The sequence below is a fragment of the Molothrus aeneus genome, chromosome 18 (assembly GCF_037042795.1).
Source record: "Molothrus aeneus isolate 106 chromosome 18, BPBGC_Maene_1.0, whole genome shotgun sequence".
Lineage (NCBI taxonomy): Eukaryota > Metazoa > Chordata > Aves > Passeriformes > Icteridae > Molothrus > Molothrus aeneus.
Genome location: NC_089663.1, coordinates 2711099 through 2733414, shown reverse-complemented (window position 1 = coordinate 2733414; position 22316 = coordinate 2711099). Strand labels below are relative to the sequence as shown.

General features: G+C 44.3%; 3 protein-coding genes across 5 annotated transcripts in view; 2 read left to right on the top strand and 1 right to left on the bottom strand.

Annotated features, from left to right (window-relative positions):
• Positions 1 to 3036, top strand: part of UPB1 (beta-ureidopropionase 1) — a 29654-nt gene extending 26618 nt beyond the window's left edge. The window contains exon 10 of the mRNA XM_066562211.1: positions 1769 to 3036. Coding sequence (XP_066418308.1) covers positions 1769 to 1852 — 84 coding nt within the window. The 3' untranslated portion in view covers positions 1853 to 3036. The remainder of the gene's footprint in view (positions 1 to 1768) is intronic.
• Positions 2962 to 11949, bottom strand: GUCD1 (guanylyl cyclase domain containing 1). 3 transcript variants are annotated; one of them, XM_066562212.1, is made up of 7 exons: positions 11847 to 11949; positions 10301 to 10385; positions 8699 to 8864; positions 8346 to 8432; positions 7900 to 7991; positions 6078 to 6319; positions 2962 to 5629 (listed from the first exon to the last, which is right to left on the bottom strand). In XM_066562212.1, the coding sequence occupies exons 1-7, from the start codon at positions 11881 to 11883 to the stop codon at positions 5538 to 5540; spliced, it is 801 nt and encodes a 266-aa protein (XP_066418309.1). In that variant the 5' UTR covers positions 11884 to 11949; the 3' UTR covers positions 2962 to 5537. The 3 variants fall into 3 exon arrangements, with proteins under 3 accessions (XP_066418309.1, XP_066418311.1, XP_066418310.1); XM_066562214.1 differs by lacking the exon at positions 11847 to 11949 and adding an exon at positions 9605 to 9721; XM_066562213.1 differs by lacking the exon at positions 8346 to 8432.
• Positions 11950 to 12115: 166 nt separating this feature from the next.
• Positions 12116 to 15678, top strand: SNRPD3 (small nuclear ribonucleoprotein D3 polypeptide). Its single transcript, XM_066562078.1, has 4 exons — positions 12116 to 12242; positions 12777 to 12926; positions 13529 to 13721; positions 14534 to 15678. Exons 2-4 carry the CDS (start codon positions 12801 to 12803, stop codon positions 14593 to 14595), a joined length of 381 nt encoding a protein of 126 aa, XP_066418175.1. The 5' UTR covers positions 12116 to 12242; positions 12777 to 12800; the 3' UTR covers positions 14596 to 15678.
• The last annotated feature ends 6638 nt before the right edge of the window (positions 15679 to 22316 follow it).

Sequence of the window (22316 nt, the reverse complement as noted above, 5' to 3'; positions counted from 1 at the left end):
GCTAAGGACTAGAAGTTTTTCCTAGGCACTCTTAAGATCAGCATGATTTGAATCCTAACAAAATAGACCAGAACTCCTGGCTAGCAGCTGTGCAATATATGTAGGTTCTTCAGGGATCACCTGGTATTTAAAATAAGTAATCATTTGCAAGGAGTGTCAGTTTTTGAACATCATGCTACTGCAAACAGACATTTATTTTATAGAGCTGCTTTATTTGCCTGTTGTTCATTACAGTGTGGTGCAATACTCAATGTGTTTTGATGTCAGTTTGACATAAAAATGAAAAATCGCTGTGGATTTGAAATGCTAAATAAGCTTTATAATGAAAAAATAGTAATTTCCTATCTACAGCACAATTTCTTTGCTAATATTGCTAATCCATACATAGGGACTAAAACCAAGAAGTAATTTCTGGTCATCTTCTGGAACAGAATTGCATTTGTTATTTTACAGATGCCTGTGGTAGGCATGTGGTTGTTGCCATAATGGAATTAAGTTGTGCTGAAGGATTCTTAGCTTTCCACATCAGGCACGCATTTGGTTCTGCTTTGCCACGACTCTGAGCCCCTTAGTGCAGAGCAGAGGCTTGGTGTGTCAGGAAGCACATGGAGCATTGCTTTACCCCCTTAGCAGGGCTATCTGAACAAAAGCAATTGGACTGATTAGGAAAAACAAACAGTAAAAGCAAAACACTGCCCTTTGGCTGATGTGTGTAGAATTGTGTATTTTTTGTTGTCTTCAACTCCTGTGCTTTCAGCACCTTTATTTCATGTTGATGGTGTGGAGTGCTATTGTTGGCTTTTGGCACTTAAGGCACAGCTGTGGTTTTGTTTATGTGACAGGGGAGAGCTGTTTCCTTTTCCTCTCACTTGTGGCCAAAACAGAGGTGGTTCTTGCTGAGGGGAATGAGGAACAGTGGTCACAGGTTTTCTCACCCTCTTTAACAGCAAGGGGGAGCTGCATTAACCTGCTCTGGTATCTGCAGTTTGCACCCAGTGGTGCCTGAAAGGGACATTTAGTAGAATGTCTTTGCTAAACTTAGAGCAGCAAAGGGGTTAAACCAATTAAATCAAGTGATTTGCCCAAATATTGTGGGTTGTGCACTCAGAGGAGGACAATGGCACCACATCAGGTGCTGTATTGCAGCACTTCCAGCACTTGCTCTGTTGCCCAAACCACAGATATTTTGTATTATTAATGGGTGAAATAAGAGTAACCCCAGCAATGTCAGTGGCATAGATGCAAACTTACTGCTGGCAGCAGGGTTCTTTGTTGTCAAGGACATGACATGAAGCCCTAATCACAGAGACTCCTCTGCCTTCACTGACATAACTTAAAAAATTGTCAATGCATAAGAAAGCAAGTCCACCTTTCACACTCAGCTTTCAGCTGTCCAGAACAGCTGTAGTAAGTAGGAAGTCAGTGGACATGACTGTCACTGAAGGAGAGCTGCAAAACAGGAAGGTGTTCATTTAAAAGTTGGACTTTTCAGGGTGGAACTACTTTTTTGGATAGAAATACAGTCCTAGGCAACATAATATGAGTTCTCTCATTAAAAAAAAAGTTTTCATAAAAAAAGTTCTTATTAAAAAAAGTTTGTGCTGAGGCACTGGAGATACTGATTTTGAGGGAATTATGGTTTTGATGTTTGGGACAATTAAATCATATATTGTCATAGGAAAAACCAAACAGTAGATATAAATATTTTCTACTGAAATACTTCTGTAGCTTACTTGAAAGAACTGAAGCTTTGATTTTTCTTTTCCAGATGACTGGTAGATATGAAATGTATGCAGAAAAGCTTGCTGAAGCAATCCAGCCTTTCTTTATACCCAATATCATCAAAGAGTAAGAGAGAGCATCTCATTACACTCAAATGTTACAAGCCAAATTCCAAGTTACTGTTGGATTATAGCTTTCCTGTGTTGCTGTTTTAATGTTGTCAGTTTAATTTCATGTAACCAATTTTAAATAATAGGAGTCAGAACTGTGTTACATAAAATAATTGAAATGGCTTCTTCAGTGTTTGTCATTTACACTAATGAGTCTAAAGTTGTTCCTTGCTGGAAATACATCCAGTGTTTATGTCTATCTCTCTAGAGTAGATAGACATACAGTGTACTGTGGAAGAGTTGATGGGATGAATTCAGAGGACATGAAAATTTTTATGTTTTTAAGCTTTGCATTGTACATCTGTTTCTGCTTTCTGGTTTTTACCCTCTGCCCAAATGCATAATTTACAGAGAAATGAGGCAGAAATTGTTTTCATCTGGGTTTTGTTTGCTTTTTCTGCTTACAAACTACTTGATGCAGTTCAGGTGTAGCTGAGTAATGTACCAAACATCCCAGCTGGGTGAAGGTCTGTGGGTGCTGTAAAGCAGGACTGCTTTGGTTCTGTTGCCTTTACACAACCACAGCTGGAGCTGTCTTTGCAGGGCCCCTTCTAGGTGCAGAAGTCTTGCTCAGGGAGATGCTTTGGTATCTTCTGAAGCTCAGTGCCCTGAAGGGAAGCAGAAATAGAGACCCTGGCCAGTGCACAGGCAAGGCTGGGGCAGTTGCCTGCTTTTCACTGTGAACAGAAAGCTCAGGATGGGGAAGGAAGACTCCTTCCCTGGGGCTGCACTCCAGTAGGATGTGGTGGCTGCAGAGTACACAAACCAGCTCTGGACTAAAGGTACCAATGCTACATTTGCTGTTCTTAGGTAGTACTCAAACTTTAGTAGTATATTCAGTATTCTTAGCTAGTATTCTGAAATTTTGCTTCATATGATTTGGGTGATGGCAATGGGTGTTCAGGCAATGCAGACTGAATACAATTTACAGCCCAGCAATTATGAAATTGTAGCTAGTAATAGTAAGAAATAGTTGAACTCTTGTTTTTGTTTTTCTGAATTACAATTTCAGATTTTCAAAACCATTATTTCTAATAAATTTGTTAATAAATGCACTTGCTACATTATGTTACCAGGTTATTTGTGAGCTTAACCTTTATTGAGAATGGCTTAATTACAAATAAAAATATATTTATGTATAAAATCCCTGCATGTAAAATCCCCTTCCTTTGCTATTGACATCCTGACAGAAACAAAGCAACAGAACATTTTCAGAGTGTTTTGATAGACAATCTTGTAATAGGAAACAAAATTTCAGAAAATGCAGGTGTTCTGGATGCTTGTGCAGATGCTTTTTCAGTTGAATTTGTGTCACATACTCAGTCTTTTCACTGGGCTTTTGCTTCTCCCTTGTGTTTCCATCTCTCACAGCCATCTTCCATTTGGCAGCTGTATGAGATCCTGCTGTCATACTGGACCTCCCCTTTGTCTGCACTAGCTGAGACAGCTTTATCTTTCACTTTTGTTGAAGCATTTAAACCCTGGGTACCCAACACTTACCTGTCAGTATTGTTACACCTGTGTGTGCACTTCAGCACACTCAGCCTGCCCTTCAGTTCATGTTTCCTATACACCCAGGATTCCCTTTTGGCAATGGAAACAGTAAGATGCTGAATGCCAATGACAAGCCTTTGTAAGAATTGGTTTTATTCAACTAATCAAGCCTGCTCTAAGATAAATCCTGTGGCAGTTTAATGGTATTGAATGAACTACCTACCTGAAAATGCATGGGTTAAGGGGGTACTCTAACAGCCTGTAGCTTCCATACCTGTTAATTATTAACAGAGATAATACACTCTCTTAAAATCAAACATCACGATTTTGGCCCTGGACATAAAAATTCCCAGACCGGGAGTCTTGTGGTTGTTCACTTTGGAGAGTTGAAAGGCATTACCTTCAACAGGTTTTGTACCTTTCTTCTGGAAGGATTCTGCTGGTGGCACTGATGGACCAGTTCTCCACAAATCACATCCTCCCTGTTGCTCATCACTGCCAGAATGTATTTAAACTTCACCAATGATAATCAAAACTTGACACACAAAGCTTCCTGTCACACGCTTTTGTTTGGGTTTTTTAAGGCTTACTGCATTTTAGATGTTCTGTTACTATTTTTTGCCTTTGTAGAAAGGAGCACTCTTGACTCTACTAAGTACTTAGTCAACACTGTGTACTTTTCAGTTAGTCAACAACTGATAAATTTTTTTACCAAGATAAACATTTTCTTTTTCTATGCTGAAAGGAGAATTTCTATTTATTATATCCACAGTTTCAGAACTTGAACAGTTCTTTTCCTAAAACCATGCCAGAGATGTGGGACCTCTGTCTTCAGTGCAAATTTTCCTAGTTTTATGTCAGTGCTGGTTTTCCTACTCACGTTCATACAGGCAGGACTGAAGATTGAGACTTGGAAGAAATTAGGATGGATGAAGCTGAAATAAGTGGTTTTTCTTACACTTCAGAGTGCTCCTCAGGTAACAGAGGAAAGGGCTATGAATGGGTGTTACCAATTTCACTTAATGTCTCCATATAGCAACAACTTAATCCACATACAGCTGCAGTATAAGAGCTAGAACAATCTAAGTTCCTGCCTTTTTACTTGTAGAAGGTATGTTTGTATTTCCTCTTTCCTTAATTGATTTTAGCTCTTCTGAGAATGTCACTGAACTAATACTAACAGCAAAATTTGGCTCAAATTATGATTTAGCATTTTAGATACAATGCAGTAGATGCGGTCAGATATTTACACTTTACACACAAAATATATACCATTAGTGTGGATGATAATTTTCTGCATTTGCTTACTAAGTTTAAATATTTAGAATGTTCATATTTAGAATGGATTCTGCAGAAACTGGCCCATGTGTGTGGCATAACATTCAGAGCTTTTTGCAAAGAGCAGTAAAGACTTCCAAGTGCAAATAAAATCTTTCCACTTAATGTTCTGGAGCAATGTGGAGCTCTGAGCAGTCATCCACGAGGATTTAGCCAAAAGAGACTGAGTTTGTAGTGCAAGGGAGTAATTCCAGTATTGCAGTTGCATAAATGCTAAATCTCTGTGAATTTGGTAGATGGGAAGTTTCCTACATTGCAGACAATACTGATGAACCAGCAAGGCTTTTTTTTGTTATTTAAAGATGGTTTAAATTAGTAATTTTTTCCTTTTACAATATCCTGCTGAACTTCAAATCCATAGGTTTTGTATGAAGACCAGCCCTTCATGCTTTGACAGAGAGAGAAACAGGTATTTTCTATTTTTTCCTTTGTTTACCTAAACCTATGCAAATATTACCAAGTGTTGAAATTCATAAATTTGGTGCTTTTTTTTCTTATGTGTTTAATTTGAAAATAAGCTGAAAGTGAACAGGCTTTGGGCCTGTATTTTAGAACTGCTGTCAGATGTGCAATTTTGAAAATTAGGGGAAGAAAAAAACCAAAGACAGATATTGCAAAATCAAAAAAAACCAAAAAAAAAAAAGGAAAAGGTAGGGACAGCATTGCAATATAGTCCTGTCAATGTCTGTAAAGCCTCCCTTGGTGAAGGTCCCACTGCAGTCCAGGAGTGAGGTGTGTGCAGGGGAGTCCTGAGACGAGCAGCCAGCTGCCCTGCAGGCTGTGCAGGAAGGAGCAGGAGTGTCTGGGTGGGTGTCAGCTGTCTGTGTAGATGAACAGAATATCTTCATCCGTGCCATAACTTGTCCTGGCTTCCTCAAAGTTACTGATGCTGGTGCAGCATGTTCCTGGAAGGAGGAACAACATGTTAGAAAAAATGCAGGATTTGCCAGTGAAAGGTTCTTACATGGGATGTAACAGTAGTATAGAGACTACACCCAGCAGCTTAGGTTACAGCTTTATTCAGGTAGATTTTTCCCCTTAGAGAGCTCCCTGAAGTAATGCTGCAGACAGGTACCAAACTGGCCCTTCTGCTATATTCTGCACACAGACATTTCAGCATCTCTCACTAACCCATCTGAAAGCCAGGCAAGCCAATTGCTAGAATGCCTATGTGAATTCTTCAAATAAATCATATCCCAAAATGCAGCACTGATCTAATTAATGTGGCAAAACCCCTTCTGACAAATTGGGCAGTGATGCTTAAGATGCCTGTGCACTGTGAGGGGAGCTCCAGCTGTGGCTCTGTGTCTCTCGTTAGGAATGCACTGGCTGAATCAGGGACAGGCTACTCACGGTCAGCATAGGCAGGGTTGTTGTAGTAAATACTCCCTGAGGCTTTGTTGTAGCCACATAACACAATGAAATGGCCCTGGTAGTCAGGGCTCCTGCAGAAGCACTTCTGTCCAATGGGAAGGAAGCAGCAGTATTTGACAGGACTTGAGCAAAGGTCACACAGCAGCAGGACTGCGTTCACAAGGACGATGGCGACGTGGCCCTGGGACAGGTGGTTTTGGATGTCTTGAACAGTTACTGTGCTGCAAGGAAAAAAACACACACACTTATTGAAAGAGGCTGGTGTAAACAAAGTGCCTATGGTGGACAGTGCAGCTGGCACTTGATAGATACACTATAGATAAACTTCTTTATCACAGGTACAGATCTTTAGTGTTAAACCCTGCAGGCTTTGCTATGGACAAAGCCTGACAGAACCTGTAGCATTCACAGCCTTTTCATTTTATTGCTGCTGCTGAAGTGCAGAGCAACAGCTCTGGATTCTGCAGTAACACATTCTGAGATGACACATCAGATGCCCCAGAGAACAGAATTAAAGGAACTGGCAACTCACTCAGTAACTTGAGGGACTTCTGTTGTAGGCAAATTTTAAGTGAAATGTTCTCTCTTGCTGTTAGCAAAGCTTATCTCTGAAACACCAAATCTGTATTGAGTGAGTGGTTAAATGTTGTGTAACCACTAACCAAATTAAGATGTACCCAGGTATGCCTCTGTCACTCAGGACTGTCATCCTCCTAGCTGAAGTTTTGAATTGCCTCATATTTTAGGCTTTATTTCTACAGAGAGTAAGTGTTCACCAAACATCACCTATAACCTCATCTGTTGAAAGCTGTCCCTCTCTGAGGCAGATGGTGTGTTCCATATGCGTCAGAAACTCATCTCTTGGATCAGTTCCAGGTGTCTGTGCTGTGTGCACCACCTGGCTGAACTCATGTGCTTTGTATTTAATCCTTCCCCCCTCTGATGCCCCAGACTCAGTACTGCACAGGTAAATGTGCCCTCTGTCCCTGCCTTGATCAAGGCCACGGTCTAAAGACTGCAAAAGCAAGAGAGACTGTGTGTCCCTTCTGTCCTGTCACAGCTTATTATCAGTTAAAGTGAAGGTGACATGCGTGTTAGAAAGGACACTTGACTCTGCTAAATATAAGTTATGCTCCAGCATTCAAATGTTATTGTGGCTGCCCCATATCCTCTCTTCTTTCCTTACCACTAATCATTTACCCCACTTTGACAGCAGGGATCCAAATCCAGCTTCCCTATAAAAAGGGATGCAGCTCAAGTTGGATGCTTAGTCATTCCCCAGTCGAATTTCACTGCTGATTATGAAGATTCTGCAGTTTTTCCATTTCTTCTGGGTTTGTAGTTCTTTCATGGAGTTCCTTATTTCATGGTCTCCTTGGCAAAAGCTCCTATGCTAACTTTAAATTTGCATGTTTGTCTGGGAACAGAGATCCATAATGTTTGTGTCGCTCTGGGAACAATGAGTTCTGTACCCACACAGCATTCTCCTTAATTCCAACAATGGCCAATTAGAGTGCTGTAGGCACTCCCTACTGCCTAAGTGTAATGGATAACCAAATTCAAAACACAGTCAGCTCCCATCAGCATTTTCTTATCACTTTGCATCATGACTAATTTTTCTTCAAACTTCATTATTAGCTCTTGATGTGCATGAGGTTTTTTGAGACAGCTATAGGAGAAAGACACTAATTGGTAAAAAAAGGCTTAGGGCTTGATTTCAGTCTCTTTCAGTGATTTAGCCTGGTGCCTCCAAGAAAAGCAGAGGCCCACAGAATCTCCAAAGAGAAAGAAAACAGCTTACCATTTCTCCACCAGCACCTTGCAGTCTTTGGCTTGTGCAAAGAGCTGATTCACTCGATTCTCTTCTGTGTCAAAGTGCTTCCTGTAAAATGACTGTGGAAATAACAGAAGTTCTGAACTGGAATGGTGTTTACCTTGGGTAATCCACCACTTAGAGTCTGCTAGCAAGAGCCTGCATAAGTTAGAGCTCTGGCTATGGGATAAAAGATCTGTCCCTTAGTTTGCTGGAAACAAGGCAAGGATTTCTGCTCTGAATTATAAATTAAATTTGCTCCTGGTCAGTCACTGTTGCAGTTTCTATCCTGTGGCTGTTCAGCTGCCTACATAACAGAAGCCTGTCTGGTTTCCCAGGGGAAACTGGGCAGGAGCTTGCAATAAAGTCACCACTGCTACAGGCCCTGGAGAGGCCAAGCTCTCAGTGGATGGGAGGCTGAGTTCCCCTCTCACCTCTAGAGGTGGATCTTCCAGGTCAAGGCTGAGGCACGGTGGTGGGGAAAGTGTGGAAGCTAAACACTGCTGCTGCCCAGGCTGTACCTGTTCTGTAGATAAATACAGGGCTTCAGTCTCCAAGGCTGTCAAATAGGTTGGAACCTTTCATGAACACTACATGCAAACTTTTCAAAAATTCAAAAGATGGAATCAATATGGGATCATACTGCCTTTGGAACAGATTTGTGCCAATTTTGGCAGTAGGTCAAATTAACTGTGGTTGACTGTCAGTAAGACACCAGAGCTTTTACAGCATGACACTCAGGGCTTTTAAAGCTGCCTGCTCTCCCCCTGTAGATGAGAATACTGACCTGATTTTTGTAGCCCTTGTCCACTCCGAGTGTCTGGGTGCAAAATTTATGCTTAACTCCGAAGTGCCGCATTAGGTAGGCCAGGTCAATAGTCCAGATACTCTTTGTTAACTGGAGTTCCTGGATGGCTTTCTGAAACTCATCATTGTCCAAATGATTCAGGTACCTACAGTATCAAGAAAGGCAGGGGAAGGGAAGCACAGATCTTAAGAGAAGCAAAATGTGTGCTGTAGTCCAAGCCTCTACATCACAGCACATAAAAACTGAAACAACAGGCTTGGCTAAGAAATAACCAAAAAAAAAACCAAACCAACCCACAAAGGAGACAGAAATTTAAGGGAAGGGAATAGGGAATTTTTAACTGGATTTATTGCTGACTTTTTAAAGTTGGAAATGTGTGGTGCCTTGACTGTTTTAGAGTGCTAGAAGTGTACAGGTGCTGTACCAGAGTCAAGCTGGTATAGAACTCTGTCCTGAAGGGTTTACAGTGTAATGTACAAGAGTATTAGAGCCAACACAGAAAAGAGAGTTAAAGACTAAAACTTCCTTCACACAATAGATGGATTTTAAAAGAAGGAGCCATAAAGGAATTCAGTAAATATTCAAAGGAAGCTTGTCTTAGGCACTGATGACACAAAAGGAAGAAAGTGGGAGATGGAAGTCAGGAGGAAGCTTGGGACAGGTTGCAAAGGGGCAGAGCAAGGTAGCTACAGGGAGTTCTGAAAGTAAGAAAACAAATGGAAGTAAATGATAAAAAATAAAAAGCAACTGGAATTGAGGATGCAGGGCAAACAAGGTCAGATCAGCAGGGTAAGAAGATTAATCTTGGAAGCTGAGTTTTGGGCAGACTGGAGTGGCAAAGAGGTAAAGGGAATAGAGGTTACAGTAGTCAAGATGGGAAATTACCAGCACACGGACTAACGTCTTGGCAGAAGGGATGGAGAGAAATGAAAATCTTCTGCTTCATATCTACTAAGTGGACATCTAAATAGGTATTTCTCCTGCACCTAAGCTCATGTTCCTCTGTGGAAGGAAAGAGGAGTTCAGCAGGACAGCTACTAGTTCAAAAAACCAAAAATAAACAAAAAAACCCCCAGAGGGCAACACAATTTTGAAGCTGAAACTACTCTTGGAACACAAACACTCATCCCACAGGTTGGGGCTCAGCAGGACAGAGGTAGTACAGGTACAGCACACACTCATAAACTGGGATACACCTACCCATCACTTGAAAACACAGAAAGGAATCAGATGAGTCACAGCTAACTATGATTTCTTAATCGTAACAACAGGAAAGGCAACACTTTCTATGAGCTTATGCATGCCAGCCTGCAAAGTTCAGAGCTGATTAGCTATTCTGCATCTGTGTAATTAGTCAATTATTCAAAAGGGTCCAAAGTTCACTTCAGTTTATGTTTTCCCTTGCTTCTGCTGGAGAGCTGGGTCAGGCCCAAGCAGCAGTCACTGTCCAAGGGTACCTCAAAAACTGCTGCTCTCCTAAGACTGAACTCAGGGCTGCTCCAACACACCTCTTCTCCCTGGGATTTGCCTCCTGCTAGCCCTCCCCATGGAATGGCATTTCCCACTCTGAGAGGCACTTACTGAAGCACCATCCTGGAGCAGGCCAGCCCGCAGTCCCAGTGGTACAGCTGCTGAATCACGGGCACTTTCAGCTGGATGCAGTCAACTGTGTGAGCAGGACACAAACAATGTCAATCCATACAGGAATGTTTTTCCATGCCACTAAAAGTCAGCCTGTTCTCAGCACTACAACCATGGAAACTTAGCAAAGTGGTTTTGTCTGACTGGCAGGTGGATTTTTTTTTTCTTAGGGGAACATACATTTAGTATTTCTGTACAGATAAGAATTTGGTTTAATCTCATACTCCTTTATTGTTCTATACCTAGATCACTGGCTTTCCACCCCTTTTCCCTTGGAAGTTTCCTTTTTTTTTTAATGGGGTGATGTACCCACCACCCCTCAATTGAAGCTGTGTCTCCTCCTGGATAACAGCAGGTAAGACACAAGTATTCATCTTTTCTCTTGTGTCTGATTGTACTTCAGTGCCACAAGGGGAGTTAAACCGAGCTGGGAGAAAACATACCAGGATCTCTGGGCAGGAATCTCTTAGAAAACCCCACAGATTTCTATAGATGTCTTTTTTTCTCAGGGATGGTAATTTACAGAATTTAAACAAAACAAGTTAAAACTCGCAAGTAGCACCGTTGTTCTTTTGTATTAATTCCGTCAAAACCTCAGGAGAGGGAAAATTAATAATCTCTGCCAAAAAGTCCCAAAGTACAAGCTCCATCCTCTGCCTCAGTTTTTTATTTTTATGGAGCTGGCAACGTGGAGGTTTCAGTTTCACCACTAGCAGGACTTGAAGAGTCGTGCCTGTCACTGCTACTTCAGCATTGACCAAAGCGCGTTAATCACAAAGGGCTTTTCTCAATAACCTTTGATCTAGAAAAGGCCTTTGAGAAGTTTTGTTAACAAGGTCCTCTACATTTTATGATGGGAATAAAAATGCATTTGACATCACGTGGACTCATTTAGTTTTGGGGTAATATGATTCATAGAACTTTTTAGATAATGTTGTTATATTTTTCCTAGTTGTGCCCCTGTTTAAACATGACTTTAAAGAATGGCATACCAGTTGATATATTCAGTCTTTTAAATTCATGTACCAAGTCCCACATTAACCACGGAGTACGTGTTTTCCACGTGAAAGCTTCAGAGAGCAATAACAAGTTTTCTTGGCCGCCCAGCTTCCAGTCACCTGTTTCCCAACACACCGAGAGCTCTTCAGCGATGGCTGTGGCTGTCCCGAGGCGAGACCAGCCCGTCTATGCCGTGCCTGTAAATCACCCTGCGAACCCTCCTGTGCTTGGCCAGCTCCCGCCGCCCCGACCTTACCGACGGAGCCGGCAATTCCCCATTGCTGCTAAGGCCGAACCCGCAGCCCCGCGGCTCGGCAGGACCAGGAGGCCGGCGGGAGCTCCGGCGGGGCCCGCGCTCCCCGCCCGCTCCCCGCCGCCCGCCGGGCGCTCTCCCCGGCCCGTTCCGCGGGGCGGACTCCGCCTCCCCGCCGCCCCCTGCCCGCAGAGGCCCCGCCGGCCCGAGCAGGGCTGGACGGGCCGCACTGACCTGGCGGCGGCTCGCCGGCCTCCCGGGGGCTCTTCATGGCGGTGGCGGCACCCGCCGCCCGTTCACTGCCGGCCCCGCCGAGCCGGCGGCGTGGCCCCGGGGCCCGGCGCTGGCTCCTCCCGGAGGCGGGGGCTGAGGGGGGCCGGGCCCCGGCGCGCTTGCCCCGCGCCGTGGCGGCGAGGAGAGCGGCGGGGCGTGCGGGCGGGCAGGGGCATGACACGGCGGGCGAGGGACGCGCAGCCCTGCCCCGGAGCCGGGGCACCGCGGGGCTGCCGGGCTGGCCCCGGGCGGGAGCGGGCGGGACGAGGCCGCGCCGCCCCCCGCGCTCGTTCCGGTTCCGGCGCGCGGAGCAGGGCGGGAGGCGGCGGAGGCCATTAGGGGAGAGCGGCGCGGGCGGTGAGTGCGGCCCGGGGCTCTCCGCTCCTTGTGGTGCTCTGGGCTCCCTGTGGGGCACCCTCGCTCCATGGGCGGTCTGGGGAGGTGCCCGGGCGGTGCCGCATCCCCTGAGGGGCCGGAGGGGGTCGGGTCGGTGCGGTGTGGGAGGGCTGGGGTGGCCTCGGCTCCCTCACGAAAGGGCCCGGGGCTTGGCGCTGCGCCCCCGAGCGCGGCCGCGCTGCCCGCGGGGCTCGCAGGGGCCGTACCGCTATGGGATCCACCTGGGGCCCTTCCCGTGGAGGTACGAGTAACCGCTCGTTTGTAGTCCTTGAAAGTGAATTTCCCAGAAGAGACCTGGAAAAGACTGGCTGCTGATGTTTAACGTCTACATGGGCACGTCTCTAGAGAAGTGTTATTGATGCGTGGTCAAAACACGTGTTAAAAATGCGAGAAAATTGGTTCTTCACACTACTGGAAGGGATGATGGATTGTGTAATTGGAGCTTATTCTGCATCTTTCTTTGTAATAAAAGCTTTTGTTTTCCTTGTGCCTCAGGTGTAGAGCCACAGCACTGCAGCCATGTCGATTGGAGTGCCAATCAAGGTCCTGCACGAGGCCGAGGGCCACATCGTGACCTGCGAGACCAACACAGGAGAAGTTTATCGAGGCAAACTTATCGAAGCTGAGGACAACATGAATTGTCAGGTATCTTTTGTTTCACAAGGATGGAGGGAAGGTTGGCTGATCTGGGCCTTGGAAGGCTGAGAACTTTATTAAAAGAGTGTTGCTTTTAGTTCTGGGATTAAAAAAAAACTGTACTGATGCTCTTTTTTTACCGTGGTGAAGTGGATTCAGTGTTACAGAATGCTCCAAAGAGGCCAGAGCTTATTTCCAGTTTCAGAGTAGGATTGGGCATCCCTGTCAGTAGGATCAGAGATTTTAAGTCTGTCTTGTGAACGGTGTTTTCCAGAGTTCTTTGTTTAAAGCCACTGAGTGTAAGAATAAAAACCCCTTGATTTAAGAATCTGAAGCTTATTTAATACAATTGCTGTAGTCATTCCAAGAGGGCCTAACTTTGACTTCAGGCAAGTGCTCATTGAAATCAGCATGCTTTCCTTATAGTTAGTACTAAAATAGCTTTATTAAAACTATTTGCATATAAGAAAACAAAAATAATGATGCTGATAAAGCTAATTTGTAAACTGGTGAGAAAGCAAAAGTCCTGGGTGTGTGTGAATGAGTTCTGTCATGATGCCTTGTGTCACAGCTGAGGGCTGTCTGAGCACTGACTGATTTTTCCCTTCCAGATGTCCAACATAACAGTGACATACAGAGATGGACGGGTGGCACAGCTCGAGCAGGTGTACATCAGGGGCAGCAAGATACGGTTTCTCATCTTACCAGATATGTTAAAGAATGCTCCTATGCTAAAGAGCATGAAGAATAAAAACCAGGGTTCTGGAGCTGGGCGAGGGAAAGCAGCTATTCTCAAAGCTCAAGGTATGTACAGTTTGTTCATGGTCCCTCCCCCTATTTTTCTGTAGAACTGGAAAATTCATCTCTGTCACTGAGGAGATTAAGCAGTAAGAAGTTAAAAGATTACTGGTTCATCCAGTGTTTTTCTGAATGTTTTATCTTAGAGTGAGAGTCAAGAGTCAAATTGTCCCAGTTACCTGAACGTGTAGTATTGATGCTAAATAATTTAGAGGTAGTGAGTAGTCTTGTTAAACAGAGCCTTTCTGTCAAACTTAAGAGTTCTGTTTTCCTGCAGTTGTGGCCACCAGCTTTTGAATTGCTTAGGGTAGGATTCAGGTGTTCTTGTTGAGCTGTTGTAGGAAAACAGCTTTAGTTACAAAGCTACTGGGAAGCTGTAATTATTACCTTTTCTGTAGTTCCTCTCATTTGTGCCTTCCTCAGGGCATCCTCTGGTTCTTAGGTAGTTGAGTAACAGTCATGTGCCACAAAGTCCCTGCTGAACTTCAGTATTCAGTAGCGTTTGTGTGGGGGAGTAACTTAGTGAGTAGTGCTACAAAACCTTGCAAGAGCGTGGGGTTCCAAATCTCTTGGGTGACACAGATTTGTGTGTCAGAAGGAACATGAGATGTGTGAATACCTGCTGAGGAGCCAGACTGTGGGACCATTAGGTTCTGGTTCTTCTCACAGAACACTTTGTGCTCTCACATCACTTCCTGAGCATTTCTTTGCTTCTGAGCAAGAGACCTTGAGTTTTGTTGATGTTTTGCTTGTCAGTTGTTGAGATAAATATGCAGGTATGTCAAATTCATGTCATCCCTGATGTTTTCTTTCTTCAGTGGCTGCAAGAGGAAGAGGCCGTGGTATGGGCCGTGGCAACATCTTCCAGAAGCGAAGATAATTTTGGTCTTGGCCAAATTGCTTTTTTTATTAGGGATGTTAACTTGACTTTGTGTGCATTGGTATCAGCTTTGTTTAATAAATGTTTCTGACAAAAACTCGTCTGCTCTTACCTGACAGGACAATTCTTGGGCAAATACGCTGTAGGTTGATTTCACACTCAAGCCAGCTTTGGAAAATAGTGGACTTTGTTATATCTGGTTTTGACCACTTTGTGTGATGCATTGGTTTTTGAAGACCATTATGTTTCCTTTTTCTTGTTTAGTCCTGCTGTCATTTATCCTCTAAAGAATTAGAAGGCATTCTTAATGAAGAATTTTAAGTCATACATTATAAAATCTTATTAGCAGCTGCATTTATGGAAAATACAGCAAAACAGGGCAGCTTCCTGAGAAGCAGAGCACTGTGTTCTTTAGCTTTATATGGACCTACAGTAGATAGAGGTCCATCTGTATTGAACTTGTATTCTTGCATTTCTTATCTTTCTCTTTGGATATGGGGAGAATTTTTCATTAGGAGCACACAACTTTGATAGCCTGAATCTATATTTGCAGTGAAAAAATCTATTCTGACTTTCTTAGCAGCTTTTCCCTGTGTCTGGGAAAAGATGACAGAATACAAAATAAGCATTTTCCAGGATAAGTTTGAAATGCTTTGTAGATTTGAGAGGCAGTGCAGGTGTATGAGGAAAGTTTTATAAATAGTTATCCATTAAACACAACTCAATGCAAATGCTGATTTTTGAACAAAGCTCACTATCAGCTTCAACTTTTGATCTTATTATCTATACACAGTTGTGTATAGATCAGCTGATCTGCAGGAAGCCAAATGTAGTTGTAACTTCATGGAAGTGTAGCATGGCTGTTTTTACTGACTTAAATGGTTGAAATGTTTCAATGTAACCCTTGTGTACCTAATCACATACTTGCATAGGGTCAATTACCAGTCTGTACTCACACAAAAGAGCTGCTCTTGCTTTTCTGCCTGGATGCTGTGAAGACTCTCCCTTGTGTGCAGACAGGAAAGTTGAATTAATGTATTAACTTGTTGAATTGTGTGTAAATAAAGCTGTATTTGATCTCCAGGGAAAGCCCTGCTGCATGTTCTTCTGGGTGGTAGTGATCCTAAATATTTGCAATGGAAAACCTCCTTAGAATTTGTGTAAGGGATACTTGAGCTTAACTCTAAAAGCATTGTAGTGTCATCTTGCACCTCTCATGAGGAATGTGTCCAAAAGATGGCAATCCTCACAAGCAGGGACCATTTCCACTGGTGCTGGCTGGCTCACCTCTTTTAAAAAGTTCCTGTTCTTCTTGAGCAATGCCAAGCTGCTGTTCTCTCAGGAGCACTGGATGTGCCATTCAGCAGCACTGAGGGTGGGGGACAACCACGAATTTTGGAGAGAAACAGTAACTTTCCTCAGAAGATTTGATGGAACAAACTGTATCTGCTTTAAGAAGTTTGGAGTAACTTCTCTAATGCCTATCAGCTTTGAAGATGATACTGGATTTTGCATAAAGAAAAAGCTTTGCACTGTGGCCTTGGGTTGAGGCTGAGTCTAGGATGAACTCTTCAGAAAGATACTGTGAATTTAGTGTTAAAAATGTGGGAGTTTCACACTGGTAGGAAAGTCTCAGCCAAAACAAACATCACTTAGCAATTTCTGACTGGAGTAACTGGAATGCTAGTTTGTTACAGGCTGCTTTCCAGAGCCTTCCCGTGCTGTGTGTATTACTACAGTGTGAGAAATCAAAATTTCCTTCTCACAGACCAGGTCTCACCCACTAGATGGCTCTGTTGGGAAGAGAATGAAGCTCAAGAAACCAGAACCCTCTGGAAAAGAAAAATGCAAGAAATGTGACTTCTGCTATAAAGTCCATAAACTCAAGGGTTATTATAAACTAGCATGAAAATACTCACCTTATTTTCTTTCTTCTTCAGTGTTCCTGAGTGCTGCCTTCCTACATGGCTGAGATATTCCAGCTGCTGATTGATGCTGTGTTTCCCTGGTACTTGGCTAAGTGGGCAAATGCACTTAGATAATGCAGATTCCTCAGTTCAGTAACTTAAGCAATCTATTTCCCTGGGATGGCAGATACTAAGGAGAGATGCAGCTGTTTTTAACATCTGTACTTTTTTGTCACTTTTTTAAAATCCCAGATTGCAGCATTTCTTTTCATTCTTTGCCATCCCACTGTGTGTGGGCTTATAAATCTCATGCTCTTCAGTGGGTTCAGGGCTCTCCACAGTTTCCTGCTTTTGGCAGAGAGAGACAAGCACTGGCCTAAAGCCTTGTTCCAAATTTGCCCCTTTGAGAACACCAGTGCAGGTGCCTTTGATACTGGTAGGACAGAGAAGTCTGTACTGTAGGTGTCCAAAATGGTGTGTGGAGAGGTGCAGGTGGAAATTCACCTGGTCTTCCAGGGTCAAAACCACACTTGTGCTCTTGTATGAAAACAAGGCATAACATCAGAGAAAAGTTCAAGAAAGTATCACTTGAAAAACATTCCTTTGCACAGAACTGTAGGATCTTTCCCTGACCAGGTGCTTTCGTCCCATACATGTGCAGCTCTTCTCTCCAGGTATGTCTAACTTGTATTTGATCCTAAAATGGTACTTTAGTTCATTTTTCAATGCTCTTCAGAAAACCTCTTCTAGAAGGGCAGAATGGAGCAGGAAATGTGAATTTCTGGTGCTGGTAGTCAGGATAACTGTCCAGTCTGTATCTCTTTGCTGTTTGAGCTTTACAGTGAGCTTTCCTGTAAAATAGATGTGTCCTATTTCTTTTGCCAGTAAAATGTGAGCAAGGGTGGAAGGCTGATGTCCCAGTGGACCAGTGGTTTGGTAAGGTAGCAATGGATGGAATTCTGAGGTCTACAAGAAAGTGTCAGTGATTCAGTTGTTTATTTCTCAGGCAAGGGTCAAATGTGGGGAAAGAGTTCTCCCAGGGATCTTTGTTATTTCCATCCTGGTAGAAGCAAAAATTTAGATCTGGACTTACACCTTATTGCAGCCAAACTGATTTCAGACAGACCTGATCTTCCTCCTCCAACATTAGATAAAACTTTACAGGACCCTCCTGCCTTCAGAGATTCTTTGGAAGGAAATACAGATACCACTTTAAAAGCATATTCATGGAACAGCCTTGAAGAGGTGCTGATGGTGAGTGTGTGCAGATCACTTTGCAAATGAGAGGAGGCTTCACCTGCTCACACCTGCAGACAGGAGAGCTGCCAGCTGACTGCAGAGTGCTGAAGTAGCCAAAGCACTGCCTGTCTGCAAGTATTTTCCAGGTCAAGCTGTGTTTTGACTGCTCCAGGTGTCCTGTTGTTGCCTAGACCTGTAATGAGAGCTCTTGATAGAGTCAAGAGTATTTTGGAGGTGGTGAATAAGAACGTGCCACCCTTCCCTGCTCATGGTCACTGTTCTCATAGACCAGGGTGTGGGATTATTTCACTCCTTCTGGAGTTAGTTCTGACATTAGTGTGCAGTATGAGTAGTAGGTTTGGGGTGGGTTTATGCCACTTAATTCAGATGTTTAATGAGAAAAGTATTTGGGGTTTGTGTGTGAGTTGCTTGTTCCTAGTAGACAGGCTGTTATTCCTGGCACAGGACCAGTCATTGCATAAGCAAGTATTGTGCAGCCTTCTGCTGCTCAGCAGAGACTATCAGAGCCTATGAAAAGTGGAGATTTTCCAGCATCATTAATTCAAGGGAGAATGCTGAAGCCCTGGCAAAGAAACAGATTGTATCCAGAAGATGTGTAGTTATGCTGGGAGAAATGAAAAGAATTGCAGAAAAACACTATCATTGTTCTTTTGTTTGGTGAACTGCTTGCAGTGAGCATTTAATTTGTTCTTCATTTTCCCTTGCTTGGGGACTTAAAATCTGTTGTGTGGCTGGGGGTTTGCCCTAATTCCAGCTCACTGGAGAGATGCTGGTACATCTAATCCAGAGCAAGCTACTGCTTGTGAGGCAAAACTTCTTACATTTTGTCCCTTGGTGGCTAAAATGTTAATAGGGAGTGCAGCCCACAGCCTCAGAGAGGTTTTGGAACACTGCAGCTGATGGCCCTCAGCAGACATGAGTGAAGCTGATATTGTGACAATACACAGACCCATGTAGTGGCATTTTAGAATGTTTATTGATATCTTTACACTCCCCTAAAATCTCAAGTAAACTGTAGGGTGAATAGGGTTTTTTCCCTGACACCATAGCCAGCTGAGACACAGAACTGGCATGTGGAGATTCTCACTTTTCTCTACCAAAGAGGTGTTGCTGTTTGTTGCTTCATGATCAGATGAGCTCCTTTCTGTCTCATGTCTGGAACAGCTCCACATCAGGCCTGTTTTTGCAAAGCTCAGCCAAAAGTCAGTGTTGTTCCCCTTGAAGAGCACTACATCAAAGGGCACATCAGATGCATGCTCAGAACCAGACAGGAGTGTGTCACTTGCCTGCAGTCTTGTTCACCTCATGCTTTTGAGGGCAGCTTGGAGGTGGCAGCAGAAGTGCCATGGTCTGGGGAAAGGAGTGGCTACACTTAGAGGAAATGTTGCTTCTTCCTTTTCTCTTGGTCCTTGTTAGCATTGGCTTTGTTTTGCCTTTTCACTGCAACCTTTCTTTTTTATTTTCCAGTTTATGATCCAAATTTGACATGGAGAAAGTGGATGAAGCTCTAGGGAACTCATTAGAGGCTTTTCATGTCAGAATTGGACTCCAAACACATGAAGTCTAATCCTGAACCTGGGCAGAGATTTATACCATGGGACATGCTGAAGTTTCTGGCTGGAGGGTTTCTTCTTGAGAGGGTCCATGTAGGAGATCTCACTTTATCTCCATGGCCTCATTTGAGCCTGGCTGTTACTGGCCCTGCACCCCTGGCTGAGCTGCATACCCTGGGAAAGAGCTCTGGGGGTGCATCCTCCTGTCCTGCTTGCAAGAGCCAAGTGTTCACCCAGCTCCAGAGCACCTGGCCTGGTGCTAGCAGGAGCTTTGGGGCTGTCAGTGACACTGTAAAACACTGGGATTCATACTGGAGCTGAGGGATGGGCCAGTCCAGGGCTGAGACCCAGGCAAGGGGACCTGGAGACACTCTGGGCTGTTGTCTCTGGGTATCTGGTTACACATCAGATCTGTTTCTTTGGTCTCCACTTGGCTCTCTTTCCATTGCAGTTTCTGAAAAACTAAAACCCCAAAGAACTGTTGGTAAAATGAGTGGATGGGTTGTGACTTGCTCAGTTTTTCAGTTGCAGCAGAGTTCAGACAAAGGTGCACACATCAAACTGTTGGCTCTGCAAACCAAAAGATTTCAGGGGATCAAGAACAAAGCTCTGCTCAGAAGTCTGACATTGAAACTCAAAGGCAGCTGCCTCTGCTAGTCTGGGAAAGAGCCTTTTTCCCATACTTTGTGCCATGTTTTTGCTGTTGAGACACCATGTATTTCAGGGGAATTACACAGGTTAAATAAGGCCCATGTCATTTTTGATAGCGCTTCAAATGCTTCCCATCATTGTGTCCAATGTGGGGCAGATCGACACAAAATGGACTGGGAGGAATAACCCTCCCAGAAGCTGAGGAACTGGCTGGTGAGAAAGCAGGGAAGTGCCTCTCTTCCACCTTTGTGACACACCCTGCATGCAAGCAGAATGAACCTGCTGCTCCTGTGGGAGGAAATGTCAGTGCCATTGTGGCTCACTTGCTTTTGAGGCCCATTTGGATGCAGCAGGGGGAGTGCTGGCCTTTGGGAAAAGGAGTAAATGGAGTAAAAGCTGTCTTTCCTCTGATCTCTTCTGCTGGAGAACAGCTCCTGTGTGGTTATTGTGTTTAGTGGTTGTTCTGGTTTTGAATCAGCATCACTGAACTGGGATCCTGTCAGATCTGAGAGGAGCAGCAGAGGGTCACCAAGTACTTGGTGTCTCAAAGTGGATCAAGAGGCAGTCCTGGCCTTCTGGAGCACTGGCCTCAGCCAGCAGTGTTCCTGTTTTGTTTTGTGAAGTGCCCCTTGGCAGCCTTAAACCAGCATCTATGCTGAGAGCACCTGCTTAAGGCCAGTAAACTGTAAACCAGGTTCTCTTGTCTATGGATGATGTCCCCAGCAGGGGTGGCTGGGCTTCCTGCCAGCTGCCCTTGGAGGCTTTTCCATGCAGGGACTGCAAGTGAGTTTGTATTGAGGCACTTTGCCTCTTCCAAGCTTTGAGTCACGTCCTCTGGTAGGGAGCAGAGCAATCTCTAAAGGCAATGTTTAATCTTCTCTTGTTTATTTTCTTAAGATGAAACAATTTATATTTTTGACATCTTTGTCAGCAGCTGTCCACTAAGGAGCTTGTCAGCCTGCCCCAAACAGTGCAAACTCCTTTATCTTCCTAGTGCTTGTGATGAGAAATGAATTAGAAGTTGAGAAAAGAGCCTTGGCAGTGCAAAAGAAAAGGGCCTTGACAGGTTTTGAAGTGTGTGAAATAAAAAATAGATTAGACAAGCCTGTGCTTCCAGCTGCTTTTTGCATCCTTACCTCAACAAAATAATTACCACTTATTTAGGCAGAGTCACTGAAGTGAGCGGGGCTTTTGCTGAGCTCAGTGCTCAGTATATTGCTGCCTGGAGCATGCCAAGATGCTTACCTGGGTTTTGTGGTCAGAAGCTGAGGTAAAATACAGGATGGAGTTGCAAGGTAGGTGTTGTCCTCCTAGGTAGGGAGAGCACAAGTGCTTTTCTGTTGGAGTAACTGTTCCTTCTTCCCTCCCAGGCACCAATGGCCTCATTAGCTGTGGTGTTGTTTGTTATCTCCACATGTGATAAGAGATATGGGCTGGGCTTTGCAGGCTGGTGCTGCTGGAGCTCTCTGCTGCTGCCTGAGCCCCGTGGAGCCCCAGCTGACAGTGCTCACCAGCATCTTCAAGGGATGCTTTACACCTGGTGACCTCTCCTTCCAGCTCACTGCTGCTGAACAGTGTGCTCAAATGTCCCACAGAGCTGTGGTGAGGCTGATCACCTGCAGGGGCTGGGGAGGGGCTGTGGTACCATCTGTGCAGCTGCACCTTCAGCTTCCAGGTCCCATCCCAGGCTGACCATCTGCAGCCTGCACACAGAGGGAGGCTGGCAAACTGAAAATGGTGGAGAGAGGCTGGTGTCTGAGTCTTGGTACTGAGTGCTGCTCCAAACACCTGAGATTACAGCAAGAACCTCCTAAGGAGAGTATTGAATGCTGCTGTGTCACCTGACAGGCTCACTGCAGGGCAGTGTCCCCTGATTTAGCATCATAACTAAGCTGGTCCCTCTGGCTATCTGTGAGGAGACCTGAATTAGCAGCTCATCCCTTTAATACCCTTTGAGAGCCCTGAGCCTTCTCATTCAGTGCAAGGAAAGGCTCATTTCAGTTGTGTCATCCTCTCTGGTTGGTGAACTCAGCTTTTATGAAAATTGCAGATTGGGAGCTTCTAGGTCTGCTCCTTGAGCATGCACCTCATCTGTAGGGGGCCCAGGAGCACTTCCCAGCTTTGGGATGAGCTGGATGCACTGTGCTGCCCAGAGCCCCTCTCCTATCCATGGGATCAGGGAGTAGCTGGGTGTGCTGGGATTGTTTCTGCTGAGTTACAGCCCATCAGAATTCATCCAAGAAGCAGTGGCAGCACTTTGTAATTTGCATTTTCACACACATTTATTCACAACCAGTTCTCCATGGGGAGCTTTCTGTGGCAAAGCAACCAAGTGCATATAGAGGAATAA